Here is a 23,586-nt window from a genome sequence, read left to right on the forward strand (position 1 = left end):
TTGTTTCAGCAACTTGGAAGAAAACTGGGTTAAACAGAAATTTTATAACAGTGCATGTCTAAAATGTGGACTACCCAGAAACAGAGAATTAACAAAACCCCAAATTATCTACCTTGTGCCACCTTCACAAATGCATTAGCTGTCCCTTGTGAACTCTCTCTGCTGGTGTGTGTTACTAATGTCACACTGTTGCACAAAATCAGCCAATGACTGGGAAGCAACAGCAAATCAATTTTTTGTGTGTTAATTCCAGTGTGTGGGAAAGGACTGAATTGGCAGGAACATATGGAATGCAGCAACAAACCTGAGGTTGCATCTCTTGTTCACAGTGTATTAAAGACGCAACTGAGGTTTAGTCTTCTTGCTTGATGTGTTTGAGTGAACTAATTGTAGATCCTTGCAGGGATTTTCTGCCCATTTTATTAATCTGTTGCTCTTAGCAGGCTCAGAACTCCAGCACTAAAAACTAAAGCATTTTCATGTATTGAATGAAATGCTGAATCCCAGGGCCAACGCTTGCACTGTGCACGTAGAGCAATACCACGCAACTAACTCTATAGATCAAATGAGTTGCTACTCATTGGCACACCCAGGTCATGATTCCTTAGCAGGAGCTGGTTTCATTGCCATAAAATTCAGTATGCTTTTCCTGTAGTAAATGGGATAACCACTATGCCTTATTATTGACCGAGACTATTACCTCAACTGAGCTCATTATCAATAGCTGTTAGCAACAATGTCCTGTTTCTGCCACAAGAGAGTTACACTCTCCAGGTTTCAGCCTCCAGCACTCAGGTATTACAGAAAAGTCCTCAAAAATAGCAGAATGTTTCCATAAAGAACATGCCATTGGGAGAGCCATGGCAAGTTTTTGGGTGGAAGAAAATGTTAAAAGTACCTGCTGATCAAATCAAGACTAGGCCAGCATCTCTGGACATAAAGTACAAATAAAAAAGTAGACAAGACCATTCAGCTAGAGAGAAAGGAATGGTTCTACATTATCATGCTTGAGTCTGTAAATGCAGGTGCTAGCAGAATAACAAGTGGAAGGCAGGCCAGCATGTCTGCATATGCTGTCTGGTTGAGGATGTTTCACTCTGATTGTAACTGCATCCAACTGGACCTTTCCTCTCAATTCTCAAAGAAAAATCTATTCTATCATTTTACATGAGTGAGTATAAAGCCCCAAGGTCTTGTTTTTAAGGCATGTAAAAACTAAAGGCCAACTGGGTTGTAAGACGGTGCAGGAAATGCTTCTCAGTAAACTTGCATTCAGCTTTATTGGCCCTGTGTTTCTCTCCCTGTGAAAAGAAAGATCTCTGTGAAACACAAACATTCTGTGTTTCCATATGAGCAAAGCATATTGTTTGAGAGCAGCAATTTAAGAGGCTATCATCTCCTGGTAGGAACATGTATGAGAAGTGGTTTACATGGAGTGGGAAGAGCTTTTCTCCTGACTCATTCTTTTCAGGAGTACAGCATACTCCAAGACAGAAGCAAGAACTTTTCATTTTTATGCAACATTGGAGTTAGCCAAGGAGCAGGTGCAAGCAAGGCTTCATGCATAGCATTTGAGCAGTGCTGGTTAGAATTAGGCACTGAGTTACTGTCCATGTCATCAGGCAGACTCTCTCTAGATCTCTTCCCAAATCCCTGAAGTTGTTTCCTAGTTTCTCCCCATGATCTCTCTCACTGGACCCCAGAGCTTATGGCACCACCTATCAACAAGCCAGGCTTGAGCTCAACCTCCAGTTCTTACAGCTGCTGAACAAATGTCAGGCACTCAAATGCACTATGCATCAGAATTTGACTTGTGTGTTCTGAAATCCTGTCTCATAGCATGTCAGTACAAAAACAAGACATAAGCAATCACACTCAGTGTGGAACAGTGTTGTATTAACAGTTCTTAATAAACAGTTTATGGTGTAGTAAGAATACATTCAGAAAATGTTGGTTAAGAACAATAAAGTTATTGCTTCTTGGCTCATCATTCCATTACTAAATAGAAGTGATGTAAATACTAAATGAACCACATGTGAGAAGTGAGCGAACAATGAAAAGACACTTTATTAAGGACAGTGTGATAAAAAGGGCACTTCTGGAATCCATTCATCATCATCATCTTTATGTTTGTTTTGTGTCCTCCAATCCAACTTCCAAGCTTAAAGATGAGGGGACACAGTTTAGTGGTGTTGTTCCAGTGCAGAATTGGGCTCAGCATCTCACAACAATCTCTAATTACATCTGCCAAACAGGTGCAGGATATGGCTCTACATTTCACAGACATGCACATGAATGCAAGGACTGGCAGAACTGAAGAAGCCATGTGCTTAAAACTACATATGCAAATCACATACAAAAATTTTGTTTACTGTTTGCTCTCTCTGTTCTAATCATTTGCTTTGTCAGATTTGGGATTTGTAGAACTAGTAGCACTACAGAAAATAATATCAGTTGGAAAGATCCAAGCAATGACACTTCCAATACTACATTAGAAAGGGAATCACAAGGAATCCAGATAACATAAGTAATCTGCAGAAAAAGAGGGAAGTTGACTGAATTTTGAAATAATGGCCAAATAGCAGATCTTTTCTTGCCTCATTCTTTAAAATGAGATAACTATACTAGTATAATTACCACTGGGATATACAAATATTTAATTTGTGACACACATACACTGCACTAACATTAACAGGAAAAGCCTAACAGGTTATGAAATCCTAACATAGTATGCAATCACAGGTTGGAATGCCAAATTTTGCTTTTCAGCAGAAAACACATAAAATAGTCAACCAATTTCCTCTGACGGACAGACAAGCTGTGTAAAAAAATGAAATATAAAATTATCTTATTTGCAAGTAATGCAAGTCTTAGAAATAAGATAAAGCACTTTGAATTGTTTATCAAGCATATTTAAAATCAAGACAAAAAGGCTACTCATTTACAAATTAAACTCAGAATTGTATTAAAAAAGGAATATTCTTTTAAAAAGAAGATATACAAATAAAGGCAAATCCAGAGACTTAAGTGCTTTAAAAAGGCATTAATCAATACAGCCAGACAAATAACCTGTGACAACTGGAGAGTGTATATAAACATTGTCTCCATAACTACAGAGTGCACATACCTTTCCCGATGTCACAGCAGGCAGGAGTGGAAATGTTTTACTTTAGCAAATGGGCAGAGTTGAAACAGCAGTCTGCATGGCTGCCAAGAGATTCCAGCTTACAAGACTATATACTGTGAAGCAAGTGTGAGGGGCCATTTCCCTTCCACAACCAGAGCCAAGGACCTCTCTCTCAAAAGAACATCATCCTACAGCCCTTTCAAGAGTTAGCCCTTCCCCCAAAGTGGTCATGCCAATTATAAACAAGTGGTTGTGTAGGTGACAAAAGCTTGTGGCCCACAGGAACATTAATATAAACATCTATTTAAATTAAAAGAGGAGTTTGTTTATATAAATTGCAGAGGATTTTGATCACTCACATTCACGTACACACTTAAGTATCACACCAATAAAAGGTGCCTTTAAAGCTCCCTCTGTTACCATTGCTTTAAGCTTTAGTGGCTAATTTGGTTTCACAGACCAGCCCTGCTTGGCAAGATGTCTTTTCCATTACCTCCCAAGCAGTTTAATGTTTTGCACCAAAGATGCCCTGCAGCATGTCTACGGGCAGCGGGAAGACAATGGTGGAGTTCTTCTCTGCAGCAATGGTGGTCAGAGTCTGCAGGTAGCGAAGCTGAAGGGCAGCAGGAGACTCTGAAATAACCATGGAGGCTTCTTTGAGGGCCCTGGAGGCATTCATTTCACCCTCAGCCGCAATTACCTGAGGAAGAAAAATGTATGAAACAGCAGGTCTATAGGTGCTAAAATAGAGGGTAGTTTGACTTTCAATCTCTTCAGTTGTAAGACAAGACAGTGCTCAAATGGGAGGGCTTCAAACAATAGTTTTGGGCAGCCTCTGTGCAGATCTGATTTATAATGTGAGAGATTTGTACCTTATGGAACAGCTGACCCTGCCAAACAACCTAAGAGGCTATAACATGCTGCTGCACCTTGTAGGCACTTCTTGTGGGTATTAGTGAAAGCTGTAGTACAGAAACTTGGCCATGAGGGGCCAATTAAACCTGACTCCATTGCTGTGCAACAAGGTTATAGATTAAATATGGTTTCTACTGTGAGCTAATCAAAGCAGCATGACTACTCTAGGAGGGATGGGATGAGAGAAAGAGGAATAAACTTATCTTCATATTCCAGTGACTTAAAATTCACTTAGAATATCACCCTAGGAAACAAACCAAGGGGTCAATCAAAATTGGCAATCTGCAGATACAAAGGTGACTGCAACATACTAACAGCTACACCGACATCAGACATCACTTAACTAGCATAATCCCACTTGGGGTCCAGATCTGAGATTGTGCAATAATGCCAGATCCGTTTAAACTCACAGAACGCAAACAGGATGGGATGAGGGTGGTGGCATGATCAACAATAGCGTACTGCTTCTTGAGTGGGGCCAGGTAGGTGTGTGGAAGAGATTTCTTTCTATACAGTCTGGGCCACTCTGATTATTCTGGCAGAGATTTTCCACCCTTTTAACCATCAGACTAAGTTAAATTACTTGCAGATTTCATATTGTTTACGAGAAAACGGGTCTATGAATGATCATTTGGAAACTACAACTTACACTCCAGAACTGGGGCCTCCTTCTAGCTGCCCTCTCGAGTTCCCCTTCCATACATGATGGCACCTGGATCTGAGTACGTACATATTTGCTCTCATTTTTATTTCTCCACAGAAATGTATGAGTCTGAACATTTTAAAACAAGAATATACAAGGGGCTCGAGCTCTTGTTAACTACTTCCCTAGGGGTGAGTTTCTCCTCTGTCTGTATACATTAATAAGTTGGATGCCAAGATTCAAAAGGCTATTCTTAAGTTGCATGTAAGTTCCATAGCATCAAATGGACTGTGGTGAAACCTTCCATTGCTGAATGTTGGTCTAAGGATTTCACAATAACGTTCTACTTTTCTGATCAGATGAGGCTCTGAGCAGACTATTAATAAGTTCCTGTTAATGAGAAAAATTTCTGAACCTCTGCCTCAGACTGGAATTCTTATACCTAACCTGCAATTTCACATTCAAGCTAACTCAAAACAAATACACACAAAATACTTTCCAGGTTCCCCAGAGAATGAGGAAATCACCAGAGGGAGCATGTTGCACAGCGCAAGATCCTTTCAAGTGAGAAAGCATCCTGCACCTTGGCAACAAGGCTGAGCTTCAAATATCAAAACCAAATGTCTGGCGGGGGGAAGGGAGGGGGAATCTTAAATGCTTTACCCTACAGTATAAGCAAAAGGGAGTAAAATCACCAAATGGATTAATAGGGCTCCAGAAATGCAGAGGCGCTCAGACTACTTTACAGAGTCTCATGACCTCCTCAATGCTTTGTGCTTTTTCTTTTTTTTTTTTTTTTTTTTTGCCCCCTAAATGAAGAAATGGAGACAAGTAGAAGCCACAGCAAGTTAGTACAGAGCTAGAAACAATGCAGGACTCATGCCAATTTCACATTCATCCACTAGATCACATAATCGCTCAAGACTTCATCCTATTTAGGTTTTTGAGAACTTGCTATGTGGGGAGCAGGGAATAGGGATTTCAGGGTTCCCAAAAGTGAGACAGATAGCATGGCCCAGGATGAGTGCCGACTTCTAAAGAAAGCTCTGCTACAGCCTAGCCCTGCACACCCCATGCTATTTCGGCTCAAGATCTCCATCCTCACAGAGATCTTCACATGAACTTATTGAAGTATAGTAACAAAGAGGAAGCCGCGCTAGTCTTTACACTATCAAAACAAAAAGCAGTCAAGTAGCACTTTAAAGACTAGCAAAATGGTTTATTAGGTGAGCTTCCGTGGGACAGACCCACTTCTTCAGACCATAGCCAGACCAGAACAGACTCAATATTTAAGGCACAGAGAACCAAAAACAGTAAGCAAGGAGGACAAATCAGAAAAAGATAATCAAGGTGAGATAATCAAGAATTTGACCTTCCCCCCCGCACCCCTCCACTCTGATTTGCTCACCTTGATTATCTTTTTCTTATTTGTCCTCCTTGCTTACTGTTTTTGGTTCTCTGTGCCTTAAATATTGAGTCTGTTCTGGTCTGGCTATGGTCTGAAGAAGTGGGTCTGTCCCACGGAAGCTCACCTAATAAACCATTTTGCTAGTCTTTAAAGTGCTACTTGACTGCTTTTTGTTGAAGTATGTTGAAGCTCTTACCTTGGCTCTTGCCTCCCGGGCAGCTTCTGCTTCCGCAGCCATTGCTCTCTGTAATTGGATTGGCAACTTCACATCCTTAATTTCCACACGTTCCACCTTAATTCCCCATTCATCTGTTGCCTCATCAAGTGTGGCCTGTTAAAGAGACAGGACAAATATGCTAGACTCATTTACTTGGCTATATGACAAAAATCTAGGTTTGAAAAAAAAAAACCAAAACAAACATCTTAGTGCTTAAACCAAAGTCCTAAAACAAATGAACTGAGAGTCAATATGTAGTATTAATATTTGGACACTACCTTGTATCTGAGGACCACAGTGCACTGAGCTGGTTGTTGTGTCATCACAGAACCATATCAGATCCTAAACGCTAAGGTCGTTTCTACTTTCTCCGAAAGTGGCATGCTAATAAATGCCCCGAAACATGCTAATGAGGCACGCATGCAAATTCCCCGTGCCTCATTAGCAAAAGGTCACATGATTTAGAGTCCAGAAGACAGTCTTCCAGACTCCAAAACAATGTGTAGAAGTGTGACCCCTGGGGGGGGGTGTCTTCCGGAAGGAAATCCTTCCAGAGGCCCCTTCTTCCTGAAAATTTTCAGGAAGAAAGGGTCTCCAGAAGGAGGACTTCCTTCTGGAAGACCCCCCCACCCCCCAGGGACCACGCTTCTACACGTTGTTTTGGACTCTGGAAGAGCGTCTTCTGGACTCCAAATCATGTGACTTTATGCTAATGAGGCACAGGGAATTTGCACCCACGCCTCATTAGCATATTTTGGGGCATTTATTAGCATGCCACTTTTGGAGAAAGTGGCATGTGTACAAACAGCCTAAAAAGGGTACTCAAGCTGGTAACCACCCCTATGTACTACAAGATTGGGCTGAAATATTGATGCAACTCACCCTCCAGGCAATTGGGATCAGCACAGTGGTCCTCCCTGTGTCCCAACATTCTGTTTCTATCAAGCCAGGGAGAGTGTTCTCAAAAGGTCCACGAACATTATTCTCACGTCCCTCTAAATCTCAGAACAAGACTTTTTTTACTTGTTAGGCAGTAGTATTGCTTTCTTTGGGGTTATTTTTCTTTACCGCTACAATTTTTAAAGCTAAAAACTGTAGATCTCATTGGCTCACTAGTCTATTATTGCCTTGTTGGTGCCTTTTTATATTATGTATTTATTTGTTCCTGCCCTGAGGGCAGGGGACTGGACTCGATGGTCTCTTGAGGTCCCTTCCAGTCTAGTGTTCTATGGTTTTGCTTCTATGGAAGCTTCATACAAAACCCCAAATCCAAGTGCACTTGGAGATGCTTTGCTCTCTGCTGTACTGGAATGCAGGGCTGACCCCACAAAGTACACATCACCTACAGTTTAGCTTTCCTGTTTAGAGAAGCAATCCACCCAACACTGCTCATACCTGCATGCTGTGTGCAATTTCTTCACGATCAGACAGGATTTGAGAGAGGTTCTTGGTCCCCAGAACATTCCTCAGGGTGGTTTGTGCCAGGAGTCGGGTGGCCGAGTCAGCATTTGTGATATTTGCAACAGCAAGGGTAGCATTCTGAACCTTGTAATAAACCACTCCATCCACATTAACTGTCACCGAGTCCTTGGTGAGGATCTAAAGGGAAGTAAGAAATCTAACTATTAAGCAGAACAATGATGATGAATGAAAAAAGACAGAAGAAATTCCAACTACGCTTGAAGGGGGAAAAGGGTCCCCGTATAGATGAGGGAGACCTCATCTGTAAGGTTCAATTTTCTTTAGATTTTAGGCAGCGTGTATCGATTGCACAAATCCCCAAATCCTTCTGATGGGAGAGGCTCTGAGAACAATCAGAAAGCAATCAGGCTGAGAAACACTCCAAGAATTTTTTTGTTTGTTTAAATGCAAAGGACCATTTATTTTCATGTTAAAACAAAAAAGCAGTCAAGTAGCACTTTAAAGACTAACAAAATAATTTATTAGGCGAGCTTCCGTGGGACAGACCCACTTCTTCAGACGATAGCCATGCCAGAACAGAGACAAAAGGAGAATTTCAAAATATTTTATGACAGATGACTTGTTTGATGTTTGTACATGTGGGAAGGTCACTTATAACATGGGTGCCAACTCATAGCAAGTATAGAGTTTTTGCGATTCTCACATCCATGGTACGTTACTTGTCCAACCAGAGTCATCTGATAAGACTCACATGATTATGTGCGTCAAGAACAAAGCAAGTAACCTACTTAATAGCCAGATAGGAAAAGAGGCATGCAATAATTTCATTCAGCTCTTTAAAAGGTATTCCTCAAACAGGAATTTCCCTGTAGGCGTGAGGAACACAGAAGACAACACCCTTAGTCAGTGCTTATCGAAGAAAAAGGAAATGGCTATATAAACCAATCTAGTCTGAGTCCCTGTGTCTCAGCAGTAGCCAATACCAACTTCTTTACAGAGAAGTTTAACAACACACCCCCTCCGCACCTCGCCATAAGATACTTTGCCGTATAAAGCTCTATAATACACAGGTGTTTCTGCCAGTTAAAGCCTGATAAGTGTTTCCCCAATTTGTGCAACTATAGATGCTGTTCTTCTGAATAAAAATGTCTAATCCTTTTTGCACTCTTATTGCTGTGGGACATTGCAGAGACAAATAACTGAATCACATGCTGCATAATCCAGCACTCCCAGTATAGCAAGAGGCAATCAACTTGCATCAGTTCATAATAAAGTCATTACCTACTTTCCACAGAGAAAGGACTTTGATATTTTCCATTTGAGTCTCTAAAGCAAGTGTTACAACAGTACAGAGACAGAAATAGGATGGCCCAATCCAAATCTTTCTTCTCTGACCATAAAACAGTTTTGACTTTGGCTGGATGAAGAAGTTTATTGGCACAAAGAATAATAGATAAATGTTAAATACAACGTAAACTGCAAACACTCATACGATAACAACCAGTGTTGGGTCAGAAGACCTTTCTCTTCCTCAGGACCAAATGTTTATACCACTTTTTAATAGGTTCAAAGGAGAAAAGAAAATACCCCGGTTTACCAAGGAACAGAGCTCTGCATGCAGTGCCTCGGCTGATATGAAAAGAATAGCTGGACTGGTAATGCTTAAAAGCAGCCAGCTTTAAAAAAATGCGAAGAAAACAAAAGAGGTGACTATGGCTCTTCTGGGGTTTCATGAGATTCCTTCAGCAGGAGTGAGCTCTCTGAATAGCAGGAACAAACTGCTATGACCTTTTAAAAAAAGTTAAAGCGCTGAACTTGGCTCTCCTGGTAAACAAGAAAATTGAAGGAAAACACTTCAAAACTACTCTAGAAAAGCTTGTGAGAAATCACTCACATCACCTGGCTAACTAAGAAAGTAGTTTTGCCAGCCAGAAGGCCTAATTGCATTTCATCTAGCCAGGCTGGCATCAGCTTTATTTACTTTTTCTTAAGGCCATTGAGAATGCTGTATGAGAAATGGATTTGCTAAACATTCAGTACATGCTATTAACTGGACTAGGACGCCCAGCTTGGACTGCAGATGGAACAGTACGCTGCACAGACATTCCAAGGCAGGTTCTAATGACTTAATGTGATTTATAAGCAGTGCAAGAGATTCACTTGGCTCTTAACTGAGAAAGCAAAGATGTTGCCTCTTTCCCAAGGAGCTTATAGCCAAGGATAGATACAAAGTGTGACTTAGGGAAAGATGACATCTGATAAGGGAAAATGACATACAAAATAAAGACATGAGGCTGCTTATAACATTAATTCCTTTAAAGGTGATGATAAAAAAACACTGTATGGTGCAGGGCTAGAAGGAATGGAGGCCGTGTCTATGGGATTGTGGTCTTTCACAAGGGACAGCTCCATTTACTGCTTCTAAACACCAAAATAATTATTACAAGCCTGCCAGAGTAGTAACATCGTAAGGAAAGATTACCAAGTGTGGCAGATTACCACTTTCTTCTAAGTTTTCTGACCCACCCGCCCTTACTACCTTTTGATTTGCCAGGAAATGTTTTCTGCCCAGTTATTGTTGCCCTACTAAAATCTGTTGGTGTTGATCAAATCAGTTTTGTAAGACCTGCTAGTGGAAGTATGTGTATTGGGTAGAGTGTTGAACTCTTTCATTTAAAAAGTGTTGAACTGTTTTATTTGCTAGTAAGTAAAGAAGGCATCTAGAAAGTGAAAAAATCCTTACCTCCTGGGGAGGTATATCAAATGAGATTGTTCTCATATCCACCTTGATGAAGCTGTCTGTGCAGGGCAGGATAAAGAACAAACCTGTAAACAAAATTCATCCAACACAATGAGACACTGATCCACTTCACAAATTGCTGGCAAAATAAACTCCTCTCATCCCAATTAAACATTTCTAGGCAGTGGTGCTATACGCACAAGGATCCATGCAGCATCTGTTTTTTTTTAATGTTTTTAAAGCAGTTGTAGGGTGTTGCACTACAGTTAGTGGATCAGACACTCATCGGTGGCAAGACTCTGAAGAACTTAGCACTCACATCTAGTATTTTCAAGAGACAACAGCAGTGTGTGGCAATGCAATGAGCTCTCCTGAAAAATGTGACTTTTGGTTAGGGAGCTGAGTTCTTTTGAAAACCTGGCCCTGAGTGGTACTTGTAGAGGCAGGATTTAGTGACATTCTGCGGCACTGGAGAGGGGGATCCTTTCAGCAGCAGTGACAGGATTATTATAATTATTATGTCACTATTTACTTCTTATGTGCCATATATGGGGAAACATTCTAAAAGCCCATGATCAAGGGATAATATGACAGGAAATCAGTGCTTCTGGTGCTCATTTCCAGCTGTAAGCTTGACAGCTGAAATTAATGTTGTAATGTTTTAAGCTCTTGGCACCACTTCTAAAGCAAACAGTTTTCAAAAGTGCCTAAGTCCAATGTTCAAAAGCATCTAGGCTCTACGTCATTTAGGCATTTTTTGAAAACTTTATCCCACGTAGCAAGTTTTTTAAAAAGCCTTAATTTGATCAGATTCCTTGTTTTATACATAGTTCCACATTCTTCCCCCAAAAATATGCATATGCCAAGTGGGGCTGGATGAGAGTCATTTTGGGAGGCAGGAGACAGGGAAGCTAGACAGCCATTGCCTGGAACATACCACTCAGTGAATAAGCAGAAATCTTCATTCTCCATGGCTATGAATCCAGTGCCTTATACCAGCATGCAATTCATTTAAGGTTAAACTAGAGGAACTCCTATTTTATTACTGCCTACAAAATTACAGTGATTTATAATTTTATGATTTTACTAGGCAGTTCAGCTTCCAGACCCCAAACGCCCAACATTAGAACATGTTCCAAAAGAAATCACAGCTGGTGCAAGAAGTAGATTCCTATACAGCCATACAGCTTGGGGTGGGGTTCGGGGGGAGGGAAAGCAGTAGGGAATCGCTATTAAACAAAACACTATTCAATGTAACCAATGCAAATTGAAGACATTACCTCCATTAAATATAATTGAAGCTATTTGATAAGAGGTGTTTTACTGAAATTAGTTTCAAAGACACGACCAATAGCATACAATTCCTCTAATACTTTAGAGAAGGAAACGGAAATATCTCGTTTTGCTCAAAAATTTACCACCAATGAACTCCAATTTATACGGAGAGGTCTTGGCATATAACATAATTTTGAACTATTTTATTTTCTAGGCCATTAACATTTATTTTAGGCTAAAATTGACTGCCCAATACCTACCTGTTTGAATTAAACGTCAAAGGAATCCATTCATCCATTTTTTCGGGTAATTAAAGAAATCCCAACCTAATAAAGTGTCTTTGCACTGCTGATGTTCTTTTGTCTTGCAGATTATTGCAAATCTGAGTTTCATCTTATGCTGAATCCTACAAAGCACTGACCTGGTCCTTTTGCTCCCCCTCTTAAAATGCGTCCAAGTCTGAAGATGATGGCTCGCTCATATTCCTTTATGATCTGTAATGAGAAATCAGATGTTTAAAATGAGAGTCTCCATCTGTAATTTATACATCTAAAATCTTGGCTTCCAAATATATTAAGGATAATGCTGAACACTCTCTGGTTTTGCAGAACATAGCATGCATCCTGTTCATGCCCTCACCCCAGCTGTTCTGAGCAGCAAATACTAACGGTGGTTATTGGTCAGAAAAATATTCTAAAGGATTAATTTTTTTGGAGAGTGGAGTAATTTTTTCAAGGGTGGAGTTAACAGCTCTGTCTCTTGGGGAAGATAAAGCATTGGGAATGTACTATCAGGAGCACTTGTGCATGGAAGACAGCAGCTGGATTACATACGTTTAATAGGCCTTACAATTTCTAAATTTACACATTATGTTCTATTTACGCTCTTGTGTGCTGGAGCTTGAATAGACAAGATGTTAAGGACTGCTATAAACCATGTGGTATGGTCAAAGTAAGAGGGAACAGGAACAGTTGGGTTGTGAGGAAAACAGTCAACTGGACAATGTTGTTAAACTATTCGGAAACACCCTGCACGTTTTAAACTTCAGATCAAACTTTCATGTGAGTGTCATTACCTTTATGCAAAGCCAAATCGAGACTGGAAAGGTAATAAGGACGAAGAAGAATGAAATGATAACTAGGAGCCATCCACACACACCAAGGCCAGTGTTGGTCTCTTCTGGAAGAGAAATGTAGATATTTTAGAAGTTAAAACAGAACCACCTTTGTTCTATTAAATTATTTCTATTTATTGACCAACTACATGTTTCTTGCTATAAGTCATCATGAGAAATACCCTTTACGATATTAGAATTAGACCATGTTACCCACATTACTAACTTAGTTCTGCTTTTGCTGAAGTCACTAAACCTGGGCAGAATCTGGGCCAATGAATGATAACACAACTGAAGGATGATGAATCCACATACCCTAAAGTTATGAAGACATAAATTTAAGACCTTGCAATATTGTATCCATATCAATTTCTCCTCTCTAGGCCAGGAAAGGCTGTGAAGTAATAGTAGAAACCAGTCTGTGAGTCTGATTTAAAAACTAGAGAAACACATTGCTAGGTTTTCCCAAGAAAGGAGTGAAACACCAGTTGCTGTGCAAATAATTCTAGTCTGAATTTTGACTAACTTCTCACAAAAGGTCCAAAGTGCTGCAGCTACCCCTGCCTTTCACTCACAAAATCACCTGAAGACCTGAGAAGATGCCACTTCTCAGAGCTGTCATATCAAAAAATTCTAGAGGTACGGTGAGTTATGATGCTTAGAGAGTTAGCTAGGCCACTCGGCCATCTTCCTGCTAATATTAGAGCAGAAGTACATCCCAGTCCTCTGCTATGAAATGGCTGCTCTCTCTCACTTACCCTCATTTAACAAGAAAGGTTTCCTGGAGCTAAGAAGAACAAGAGCCAGCAGTACTGAATGGACCAGGGCTTGAGAACTGTGTGCCAATTGCCATGCTAGGGTGATGCTGAGCTGGCTGGTGCAGACAGTGAAAATGGACACTTGTTGAAGAGGAAGTTCCATATCGTTTCAGCTAATATTCTCATCTAGTGGCCAATCTCTGCTGTCAACTGCAGAGTTCCCAGAATCAAACCAATCATGGGCAAAGGGTGCATGGACATTTACGGGACTGACATTCGTTTCCAACATCCCCCAATCCCCCGCCCCCCGGCTCCTGAGTCCTTTAAAACTGCTAGAAAGAAAAGCTTTGTCAAATTGTACAAAAATAGCTATATAAAATATAAAAATAATTAATGAAATAAAATCACAGTGCTAGGTATTTTAGCAGGTATCTTAGACAACAATATTTTAACATATAAATTTTCTTCAGACAATGCTTCTGGGTTTTGCTATATTCCACACACTCAGGATGCTGCATGCTCAATTGTAAATTAAAAGTCCTTATTCTGATTTAGTTGCCATTCTGGGCAAACTGCTTTTTACTCCAATTCACAGAACCTGGGATTTATTAAGCAATGGACTATGCTAACCAGAAGTTGGAGTTCTAAGAACAATGGCTATTGACCTACCAAATTCAGCTGGGTTTTATTTGAAGTCTGGTTTCCTTCCCCCCTCAGGAAACATACAATTAATTATTTTCTATATTCAATTTATACAAATTACAATTGTCTACATATGGGTCCTAGAGCAAAGTAACTCAGCTGCTTCACAAAGGATCAACCCTCATGTCTCCTGCTCTATCGGGTCCTACAGGTACGTGTGGTTCCCTTTCCTAGACATGAATACCTAGGTTATTTTTCATGAGTGTCCATGAATTTAGGTCACCTAACTGTTGATACCTAGGGACAGCTTTTTAAGAGGAACTGAGCACCCACAATGCTAACTGAAATCAGTAAGGTCTGCATGTAGTCAGTGCCTCCAAAAATCAGACTTTAAGCGTCTCAAAAACTGACACCCTATCCATTTGAAAATTTAGGTCTAAACTGATCTGTCCAACCTCACACAAGAAGTCAGTAAAAGAACTAGGAAGAGAAGTCCTGAGTTTTCTCTTCCAGTCTACACAATGCTTCTTTGAGATATGTCTTAGCTGAAAGGCCAAAGAAATGTAACTAGCTTGTTCTTTCAGGGAGACAGACATCACAATCCATTATTACTGAGAAATATGGGAAGAACATATTAGATTCTTGTTCCTAGCCAAGAATGAAAAGAATCAAAGACAAGTTATTTCAAGCTCAAGAATGTGCTCACAATACCAACTAAGGGCTTTTTGGCGGAACAGTCCCATGACCTGTTGCTCAATAACTAAGTAATAAGGTTGCTTGTGGGAAATGGGGCATATACAGGACAAGGAAGCTAGTGCTGCAATTTGGTAATCAGAGAAATGATAAAGGACTGTGCTCAAAACTATTAATCAATCAGCTGTCAGAATACTGCTTTTCTGGGTATGTCCTGCAATTACAGCTCTCCTCCCTGCAAACCTTCCCCATGCCAGCTAACTCATTTTGCACAAGGCTCAGACTCAGGGATCATTTAATTGAAGAGTAGGTGGTCAGACTTGGACTGGGTCTCTGGGACAGTGACTTCAATACCATTTGCAGACACTAAAATCACTTGGTATTTAAAAAAGATGATAGTGTATTGTAATATTTTTGCTGCCCAGTCTCAGCCCTGTGCCTCTGGCTTGGATAGATGCTACATGTCCTCAGATAAAATAGATTGTTAAAAAGATCTAACAGAGTTTTATATACAGCATTCAATTCTGAGCTTGGTCCATCTCCAACACATTTTTAACAGATTATAACTATAGTACTGTAGTGATAGGCAAAGTGTAACAAAGAACAACTCCTTTTCACTAACTGCCCACCAAATTGACTATAGAATTGTTATGAAGAAAGACTTGCAGCATATTAGATTCCAGGATGAAAGCAGCAGTATATGAATACAGATACATATTTTGGTTTCAGCACAGGTAACCAATAGAGTTCTGGATCCACAGGAGCAAGAGAATCAGACTGAGACATTTTAACACACTGAGCTAGAAATGGGCAGAGAGGAAGATTGGTTTGTAGAGGAAGTACTTGATGGCAATTCTGAGAACTGGGTTCTGTTTTCTATCACATCCTCCCCAGTGTGCTGCAGGAATTTCATTTCCCCACCTGTAAAATGACACTCCTCTAACCTCAGCAGCATATTGTGAGGATTAACCTGTGGGCCCATGAGAGCTGATAATACAGGAGTAAGCACCATATGAAAGCTCAAAGACAACTAATTATTAGTTGTGTATTGTCTAAGAGTTTTAGTCATGGCAGGACCCCATTGTGTTAGGCACTGTACAAAACCAACAACAACAAAAAAAAAAGAGCCTCTGCCCCAAGAATCTTACAATGAAGACTAAGTCAACAGATTGGCACAAACATGGGAGCACAAGGAAACACAATGATTGACAGTGGCCTCATCACACCAGTAACTTAAAGCTAAATCCTTTATTTTAGGTTGCCATACAAAACATGTAAATCCTTACTTTAAACCTCTATGCAACAGGACCCCATTTATCTGATTTTAACTATGGCCATGGCCAGATTGGACAATCAAAAATCAGGATAAACCAGAGCACTGGAAAATTAATTGCTGCAGTATCATCAAGTGACCACAGGAGAGTTCGCCAACTGCTGGACCTGAAGTCCTGGTTTTCCAGTTAGTGAGGACAGCTGGTTAATAATGGAGGGTTGGATAAATGGGGTTCTACTGTACTTGGTGAATAAGATGGAGTCTTTTCCAGATGGGAACAGGTGAGCTCAGAAACAGTATGAATTCTGCAATTCAGAGAAAGTTAATCTTTTTTTCCCCACAAAGTTACTTCAGTGATATCTGGTTTATGTTATCAGTCAAGGGATTGACAAAAACTAGCTGCTTATATTGAGTAAAATTCTTTACCTCTTCTATTTATTTTGGGTCACTTCTTATACCAAGAAGCTGCCTAACAAGGATAATTTCTGTTACAGGTGTCATTGTACTGAACATCAATATCCTGGTCTCATTACATATTTTTATCTCATATGTGAAGAATGCCCCAGGGACAACCACTGCTGCAGGGCGGGGATGGAGGGCAGAGTGGCAGGAAGGGGAAATACAAAATGGGGGCGCTATCCTATGAAAATAAAAAAGATTTTTGCTTTAGATTCTTTCCACAAGCTGTCACTGACTACAAAATCTGACAGAAAATATATACACACAGACAGAAGCTGATTACACACTCATGGTCCTCACAGCCACACACAATCATTGTCACAAGAACATGTTATCGTCAATGCTTATTAGACTGATCACATAAAATCCCACTCACTATGTCAAATTATGCTGAATACCCTCATTTTCAGACAATCTGTAAAGCTTGTGAATATGATTATTGTGACAGAGAAGGTACAAAAATCATTTTGTGCAGGTTTGGTACTCTATTAACTATATTACCATTTTAGTTATATATTGAGAATTAGGTTACCAAAGAATGACTATAAATATTCATCCACATGTTCATGGTTATTTTTGTCTGCTTAATGGAGATCCAGAATAGGTCAGCAGCTGACATGCTGCATCTATATCACGGAAACTGAAGAACAGTCTATCCTTAAATTAAGTTTTTGGCTCTTCTGGTTTCTCAGAACATTTAATAGCTGACATCAGATTTTCCTCTTCCTCCACAAAGAAATTGTGTAAACTGCACACAAAGCTTGTATATTTGACACAGAGTTTGCCAAATCTGCAAACAATTTCGTATAGTTCTTGGGCAATCGCTGACTTATGCAACTTTGTCCTGTTGATCCTATGTAAATTAGTCTTTGACTGTGAGTATTCAGCTTTTGAGAAGAATCATAGACAGTTTTGCCTTAAACCTACCAAAGAGCTAATTGGTGTTATAAAGAACAGAATCAGATTTTTCAGTGGCTGAACAGGTTTTTACCCTTCCCAAACTCCAGCAAAAATTTCTCAGAATCAGATTTCCTGCCTCACTTCTGCTTGTCAGATCTACTAATAAACAAGTAAATGGAAAGATCATAGCATACATGTAATTTCACCATGTATAGCTATTGATGAAACACAAATAATTTTTTGAGCAACGAAGGGTCCTGTGGCACCTTATAGACTAACAGAAAAGTTTAGAGCATGAGCTTTCGTGAGTTAACTCACTTCTTCAGATGCTGGTCAGCATCTGAAGAAGTGAGTTAACTCACGAAAGCTCATGCTCTAAACTTTTCTGTTAGTCTATAAGGTGCCACAGGACCCTTCGTTGCTCTATAGATCCAGACTAACACGGCTACCCCTCTGATAAATAATTTTTTGTGTAGATACATTTTCAGCATGTGGAGAGAGGGGAAAAAAACTTGCTCATCAAAAGCACTCAATTATTTGAAAGGCAGATCCTGCATGGCTATTAAATTTGTTCTGTGTCATATCATACCACAGTAATTATCGAACTTTTAACATTACTGTAGCCCTTTCAGAAGGCTGATAAGTCTTGCATACCGCAAGTTTCATGTCAATGAAAAGCTACTTGCTTACAAAACGAGACATGAAAATACAAAAGTGTTACAGCACACTATTACTGACAAATTGCTTACATTCTCATTTTGTCCATGAAATTTTAGTTTGTGCTGACGTTGCTAATGCTTTTCATGTAACCTGTTGTAAAACTAGGCAAGTATCTAGATAAGCTGATGTACCTCTCTGGAGGATGTCAGCCTACTCCAGGGTGAGAACCACCACAATACCATACCACTTGGTTAGCATTCTTAGCTTGCTGTTGTCTCCTGTCTTGTATTTTATTTCCTTCTATTCTTTGTTACCAAAGACATTTACAAGAAAACAAGGCCTGTTCCATTCACCATTGGTCTTAAGCTTTCTAGTACCTATTTAAAAAAAACAAACAAACCACTCATCCTTTGTTCACAAGATCACAATTGGGTTTTGTTGATGGAATTATGGGATTGTAAGCATGATTAAGAAGTCAGGGCAGCATTCAGGGATTCAAGAAAGGGATCCTCTCAAGAACTCTGACCACTAGACAATAGAGCAAGTTTGTCTGTCTCAGTTCAGCTAAGAAGGGAGCATTATCAGTATCTCAAAAAGCCACTACCCCTGGCACCAGACAAAAAAGAAAAGCAAGGACTGAACTACCTACTCATCCCTAAAAGCAAGCCAGTGTTTGGGAAGAAACTGCCATTTATACTGCCCATTCGGTATTAGTATTTAAAACAGATAACTCTCCAGATATATCAGTTCAACACATTACACCAATATAACATTAACAGAAGTAGGATTGAGTATCTGTCCCTTTAGGATGCATGCACCCCACAGGGACATCTCCCCAGATAATTGTTGGATTTATTTTTTGTTCATTTATGCAGATTTGGTATTCTGGTCTCTAGTGACTTAACACTGCTGATCCTCTCCTAGCTGATTGTGTGGGATCCTGTTAATTGAAAGGACAACTACAAGTCTGTACAATTAGACCTAGCAACAGACCTTTTACACAAGGATCTCCAATTCTCCTTGGTTACAGTTAAGTAAATTACAAGTAATACTCCAGTCCACATTTATGGGTTGAGCAACAAATGCATTTAATGATGGGAAATTGTACTGAATCAAAATAATTACAGACATCAGTATGTTGTATCAATTTACTGTATAAATACTTCATCTACTATGGCAAAAATAATTTACTGTCAGTATCTTAGCCTCCACAATAGCCTAAAGCAGAGGTGCAGGCCCCCTCAGAGGTGTGTGAAATTTCATAAGCGGGGGTAGGGGGGGCACACCAAGATCAGCTGCTGGGTCTCAGGCTCATTCATCTCATTAAAAAAGTTGAAATGTGACTGTTTTTGTGTATGTCTAGTCACATTTATATACCAATTCATAAAATGTTTACATTCTACAGACTTATTTTCTTACACATGCAAAAGGGTTTTTTTCACATGAACATAACCAAAATGTCCATTGGTTTGGATGACATTAGACAGGTTTGGGGTGGGGTGCATCCTGCTAATTACAGGAATGAAAAGCGAGGCCTGACATAAAAAGTTTGCTCACCCCTGGCATACAATAACTTCTGAAAGAGTGGTATCAACAACTTGGGTTGTGAAAAGGTAAAAGAAATTCATTTTATCTTTTTCTAGGCAGTTATTCCAGATGACTGGTTTAGTTATTAATACTAAAGAATTACACAGATCCTTTCACAGTGGATACCAGAACTATGCGCTGGCCCTGTGCCTAACAATACAGACCTGCTGATATTTACATGCCAAAAGCTGTTTAACTAAACCTTTATATTTAGACAATATTACGAATGATTTTATCCACCTCAAACTGGCTACAATGCAGACCCAAGCCCATATTTAGTTGGATTCTGGCTCTTAATCTCCATTACATTATAAACTTAATGCCAAAATAAACTAGTTTTCAGTAATCAAATTGGTACTGTAGGATGACAGATGTGGAACATTACCTGTTATATTGAGTTCACCCTCTGAAAATCAACTCTGCAGAGGTCACATGAGATGTTAAAGTAATAAAAGCAGATACTACATGACACCAAAAGACCAAAGCACGTTGTCTCTTCTTTTTCTAATACTGTATAGCCCAAACTGCTAGTATAAAGCACCACTGAGAAGGTGAAAAATGATCTGTCCCTGTTGATGGAAGTATGCCTGTGTGTACATACAAATCAATATTTGATTAAAATAAAGTGGTATGAACTTCCATTATGCTTACAGGCAGTCCCTGACTTATGAACACATCGACTTACAACCATTCATACTTATGACCAACCTCCAGCTCATCCCCCCCTGAGCACCCCAGATCACCTCCCCCAGCGGTGGGCTCCAGCCCCACACCTGGGCTCCCCACCAACCCCCATGGACCCGGCTCCAACCCATGCCCTATCCCACCCACACACCCCAGGCCTTGCCCCTGCCAACCCAGCCCCTGTGGGGCCCCAGATCACTCCCCCGCATGGCTGGCTCAGCACACGCAGAGCTCCAAACTGCCCCCCGCTCAAGCACCCTGCCCCAGTGCACCCCTTCCCCACCTGGCTCAAACCACTCCCCCCATGACCCCAGTTCACCCTCCCACACTTGGAGTGCCAACTGCAACCCGTGCCTGGGGCTCCGGCTCCCAGCCCCCAACTGGGCTCCAACCCCCTCTCCTCAACCATCCCACTGTGGTGCACCCCCCCGGCCCAGCTCAACCCCTCCCTCCCATGGCCACAGCTCACCCCACCCCCTGCGCTTGGGGCTCTGGCTGTCAGCTGCCGCCGGTATGCACTGGGGTTGTATCCCCCCTGCCAGCTCAACCTACCCTTTCCCTGGTTCACCCCTGCTCAGTCCCCCCCTCTGCCTGGCTCATCTCCCCATCCTCAGCTGATACCCCCTCCCCCGCGCCACTGGCATGTGCTCGGCTGTCAGCTGCCAGTGCGCGCAGGGTTCCAGGTGTCAGCCACTGCAGGTGTACGAGGTTCTACTCCCCCGCAAAACCCCCCACCCCAGTTCACCCCACTGAATGCCTCCCCAATCCCCCACGGTCCCAGCTCACACTCCCCACCACGCAGGGCTCTGGCTTCAACCTTTGCCTGGGGCTCCCAACCCCCGGTGTGCAGGGCTCCAGCTCCAACCCCCCTACCCACCACCCGTGCAGCCCCAGCTCCAACCTCCTGGCCGGGCTCAACCCTGCCCTAACTCCCAGGTGTCCAGGTCCAACCCCCTGCAAGCACCAGCTCTGATGCACCCTCCCACCACCCCTACTGCCCTAATCCATCCCAGGCTTAACCCCCGTGCCCCCTCCAGGACCCCAGCCCAAGTTCTCCCTGAGTTCTGCGAAATTCAAGGTATGTGAGGGTTGTGTGGAATGCAAGACTTGTGTACCTTGAGGGATTACAGTATAAGGGTATTTCCAACTTACAACCAAACTGAGTTACGACCAGGTGTTCAGAATGTAACCCGTTTGTCAATCAGGGATTATTTGTATTTTGAAATGTTATTGCCAGGTTTGTTTTACATCACTTCAATCCTATAGAACCATCAGCCACTTCCACGCTTATAAGTATATGCTGCTATTTTCAGAGAGCACACCCCTACCTCATCCTTAAAGAAAGATCTTGTTTAAAACCCACTATTATACTAAATCACCTGGTTTAGTCTGCACCACCCATCTAACATTTTGCTAATACCAAACGCATTAAGAAATAAAAGAGTTCCTATTCTCATTTAGAATTACAGTTCCCTAAAGGCATCAGCTTTTTTGACAATGATCTTAATGATAATGTTGGTTTCACTTCTGTCTAACCCAGCCATGTTATTTCCAGTCCAAAGGAAAACTGCACATCTGGTACACTATTCTACTAGTCTTTTACTAATTAAATGAACCTCCTTCCCTACCTTCTTAGTCACGCTACAAGATGACACCTCAGACACCAAGCTGTGGAAGTTTTAGACTTCTTTAAAAATGTAACTCAATTCCTAACCTCCTCATCACCCATTTTTGCCGTGTACCTCATTCTCATCTGTGCCACACATTTTGTACTTCAAGGACTGAGCATACAGAATCTCAAAGTTACAAACAACTTGGAAATGGAGGTTGACTGTACTGTAAACAACATGTTATGGTCAGGGCCACAGATGATGGTGGTAGTGGTGGAGGGGGCATAAGGGTAGATGCCACGGGGCCTGGTGATTTTAAAGAAGCCAGGGCTCCCAGCTGCCGCCGCCGCCACCGCCACCACCACCTTTCCAGCCCTGGTCCTTCTGCCAGAGGTCCTGCTCCTTCCGGGGCTGATGAGATACTTCACCTTTGAAACTCTCCCGTGCAGAAGGAAAATGCCGCTTTTGGAGCTGCTCTTGGTTTCTGGCAATTGCGTGACCCTGTACGCTGTTTGCCTGGGGTCTTCCAACCTCTGCTGAGGCTGGATTTTGCATGCCCACGTCCAAGCCAGGCCTGCGTTGGACTCGTCATTGGGTAACTGGCGCTCACCATGCAGTGGCCCTACCATATGGTGGCTCTTGTGCAGCTGGCCTCATTTTAGGTCACCAACTTGGTCTGCCAACCCTCCAGGACCGCCCTGGAGCACCTGGGAAGGAGCCCTTAGCGTTGCACTCAGGGTGATCTGCCATGGCAGGGAGTCGCCAGGCCTGGCATCTCCCCCATCGGGGCCCCGGGGCGGGCAGGGTCCCTGCTGTGACAGGAGCTGCTGGCAGGGACCTGGGGGCGCCTGGGAGGCGGGGGACGACGGACAGCCTCCGGGAGACGGCAGGGAAGGGGCGAGCGGGGTCCCCAAGCCCAGGGGCGGGAAGCTGCTCCGAGTCCGAAGCCAACCTCGCCCAGGGGCTGCTCAGCCCGTTGCCGGGGCCGCCCCCGAGGACCGACGCCCCCGAGCGGGCAGCGCAGCGCGCTGAGGGAAGAGCCTCCGGCCAGCCCGGGCGGGGGGGAGCACAGAGCGCGAGGCCCCACTGGCACCGGGCGGGGTCGATTCCCGCCTTCCGCCCGCGGCGCGCCCCTCTTACCGCTGAAGGTGTCCGGCACCCGCCGGCTGCGATCGGCTCTCACCGCCTCCTTGTCCGCCATAGCCGCCCGCCGCGAAGCGCTTCCGACCGCTCCGCCGAGTGGCCGCACCCCCGCCGCCCGGAGCGCCCCGGGGCCTCCCCTGCGCCAGACCCCGCCCAGCAGGGCCCCAGGCCTCGGGGCGGAGCTCGTCCTCCTCCGGCCCCGCTTGCTGGTTCCCTGGGGCGCGGGGGGGGGAAGGGGATCCCCGCCCTCATCGTCCCCTGGGGCGGGGGGCCGGGCAGAGGCAGGGGGCTCGAGTCAGCGCTGGGGGGGGCGACA

The 23,586-nt window shown here is 42.4% G+C and overlaps 1 protein-coding gene across 3 annotated transcripts; it reads right to left on the bottom strand.

The window, feature by feature from the left end:
- Positions 1-123: 123 nt before the first annotated feature.
- Positions 124-23,567, bottom strand: STOM (stomatin). 3 transcript variants are annotated; one of them, XM_075015440.1, is made up of 8 exons: positions 23,268-23,567; positions 12,823-12,926; positions 12,169-12,241; positions 10,476-10,558; positions 7,706-7,909; positions 6,290-6,424; positions 3,621-3,827; positions 124-1,301 (listed from the first exon to the last, which is right to left on the bottom strand). In XM_075015440.1, exons 1-7 carry the CDS (start codon positions 23,326-23,328, stop codon positions 3,633-3,635), a joined length of 855 nt encoding a protein of 284 aa, XP_074871541.1. In that variant the 5' UTR covers positions 23,329-23,567; the 3' UTR covers positions 124-1,301; positions 3,621-3,632. The 3 variants fall into 3 exon arrangements, with proteins under 3 accessions (XP_074871541.1, XP_074871540.1, XP_074871539.1); XM_075015439.1 differs by lacking the exon at positions 124-1,301 and adding an exon at positions 2,049-2,818 and having other exon boundaries at positions 23,268-23,566; XM_075015438.1 differs by lacking the exon at positions 124-1,301 and having other exon boundaries at positions 2,049-3,827; positions 23,268-23,565.
- Positions 23,568-23,586: the final 19 nt, after the last annotated feature.

This window comes from Carettochelys insculpta, chromosome 21, assembly GCF_033958435.1.
Source record: "Carettochelys insculpta isolate YL-2023 chromosome 21, ASM3395843v1, whole genome shotgun sequence".
NCBI lineage: Eukaryota > Metazoa > Chordata > Testudines > Carettochelyidae > Carettochelys > Carettochelys insculpta.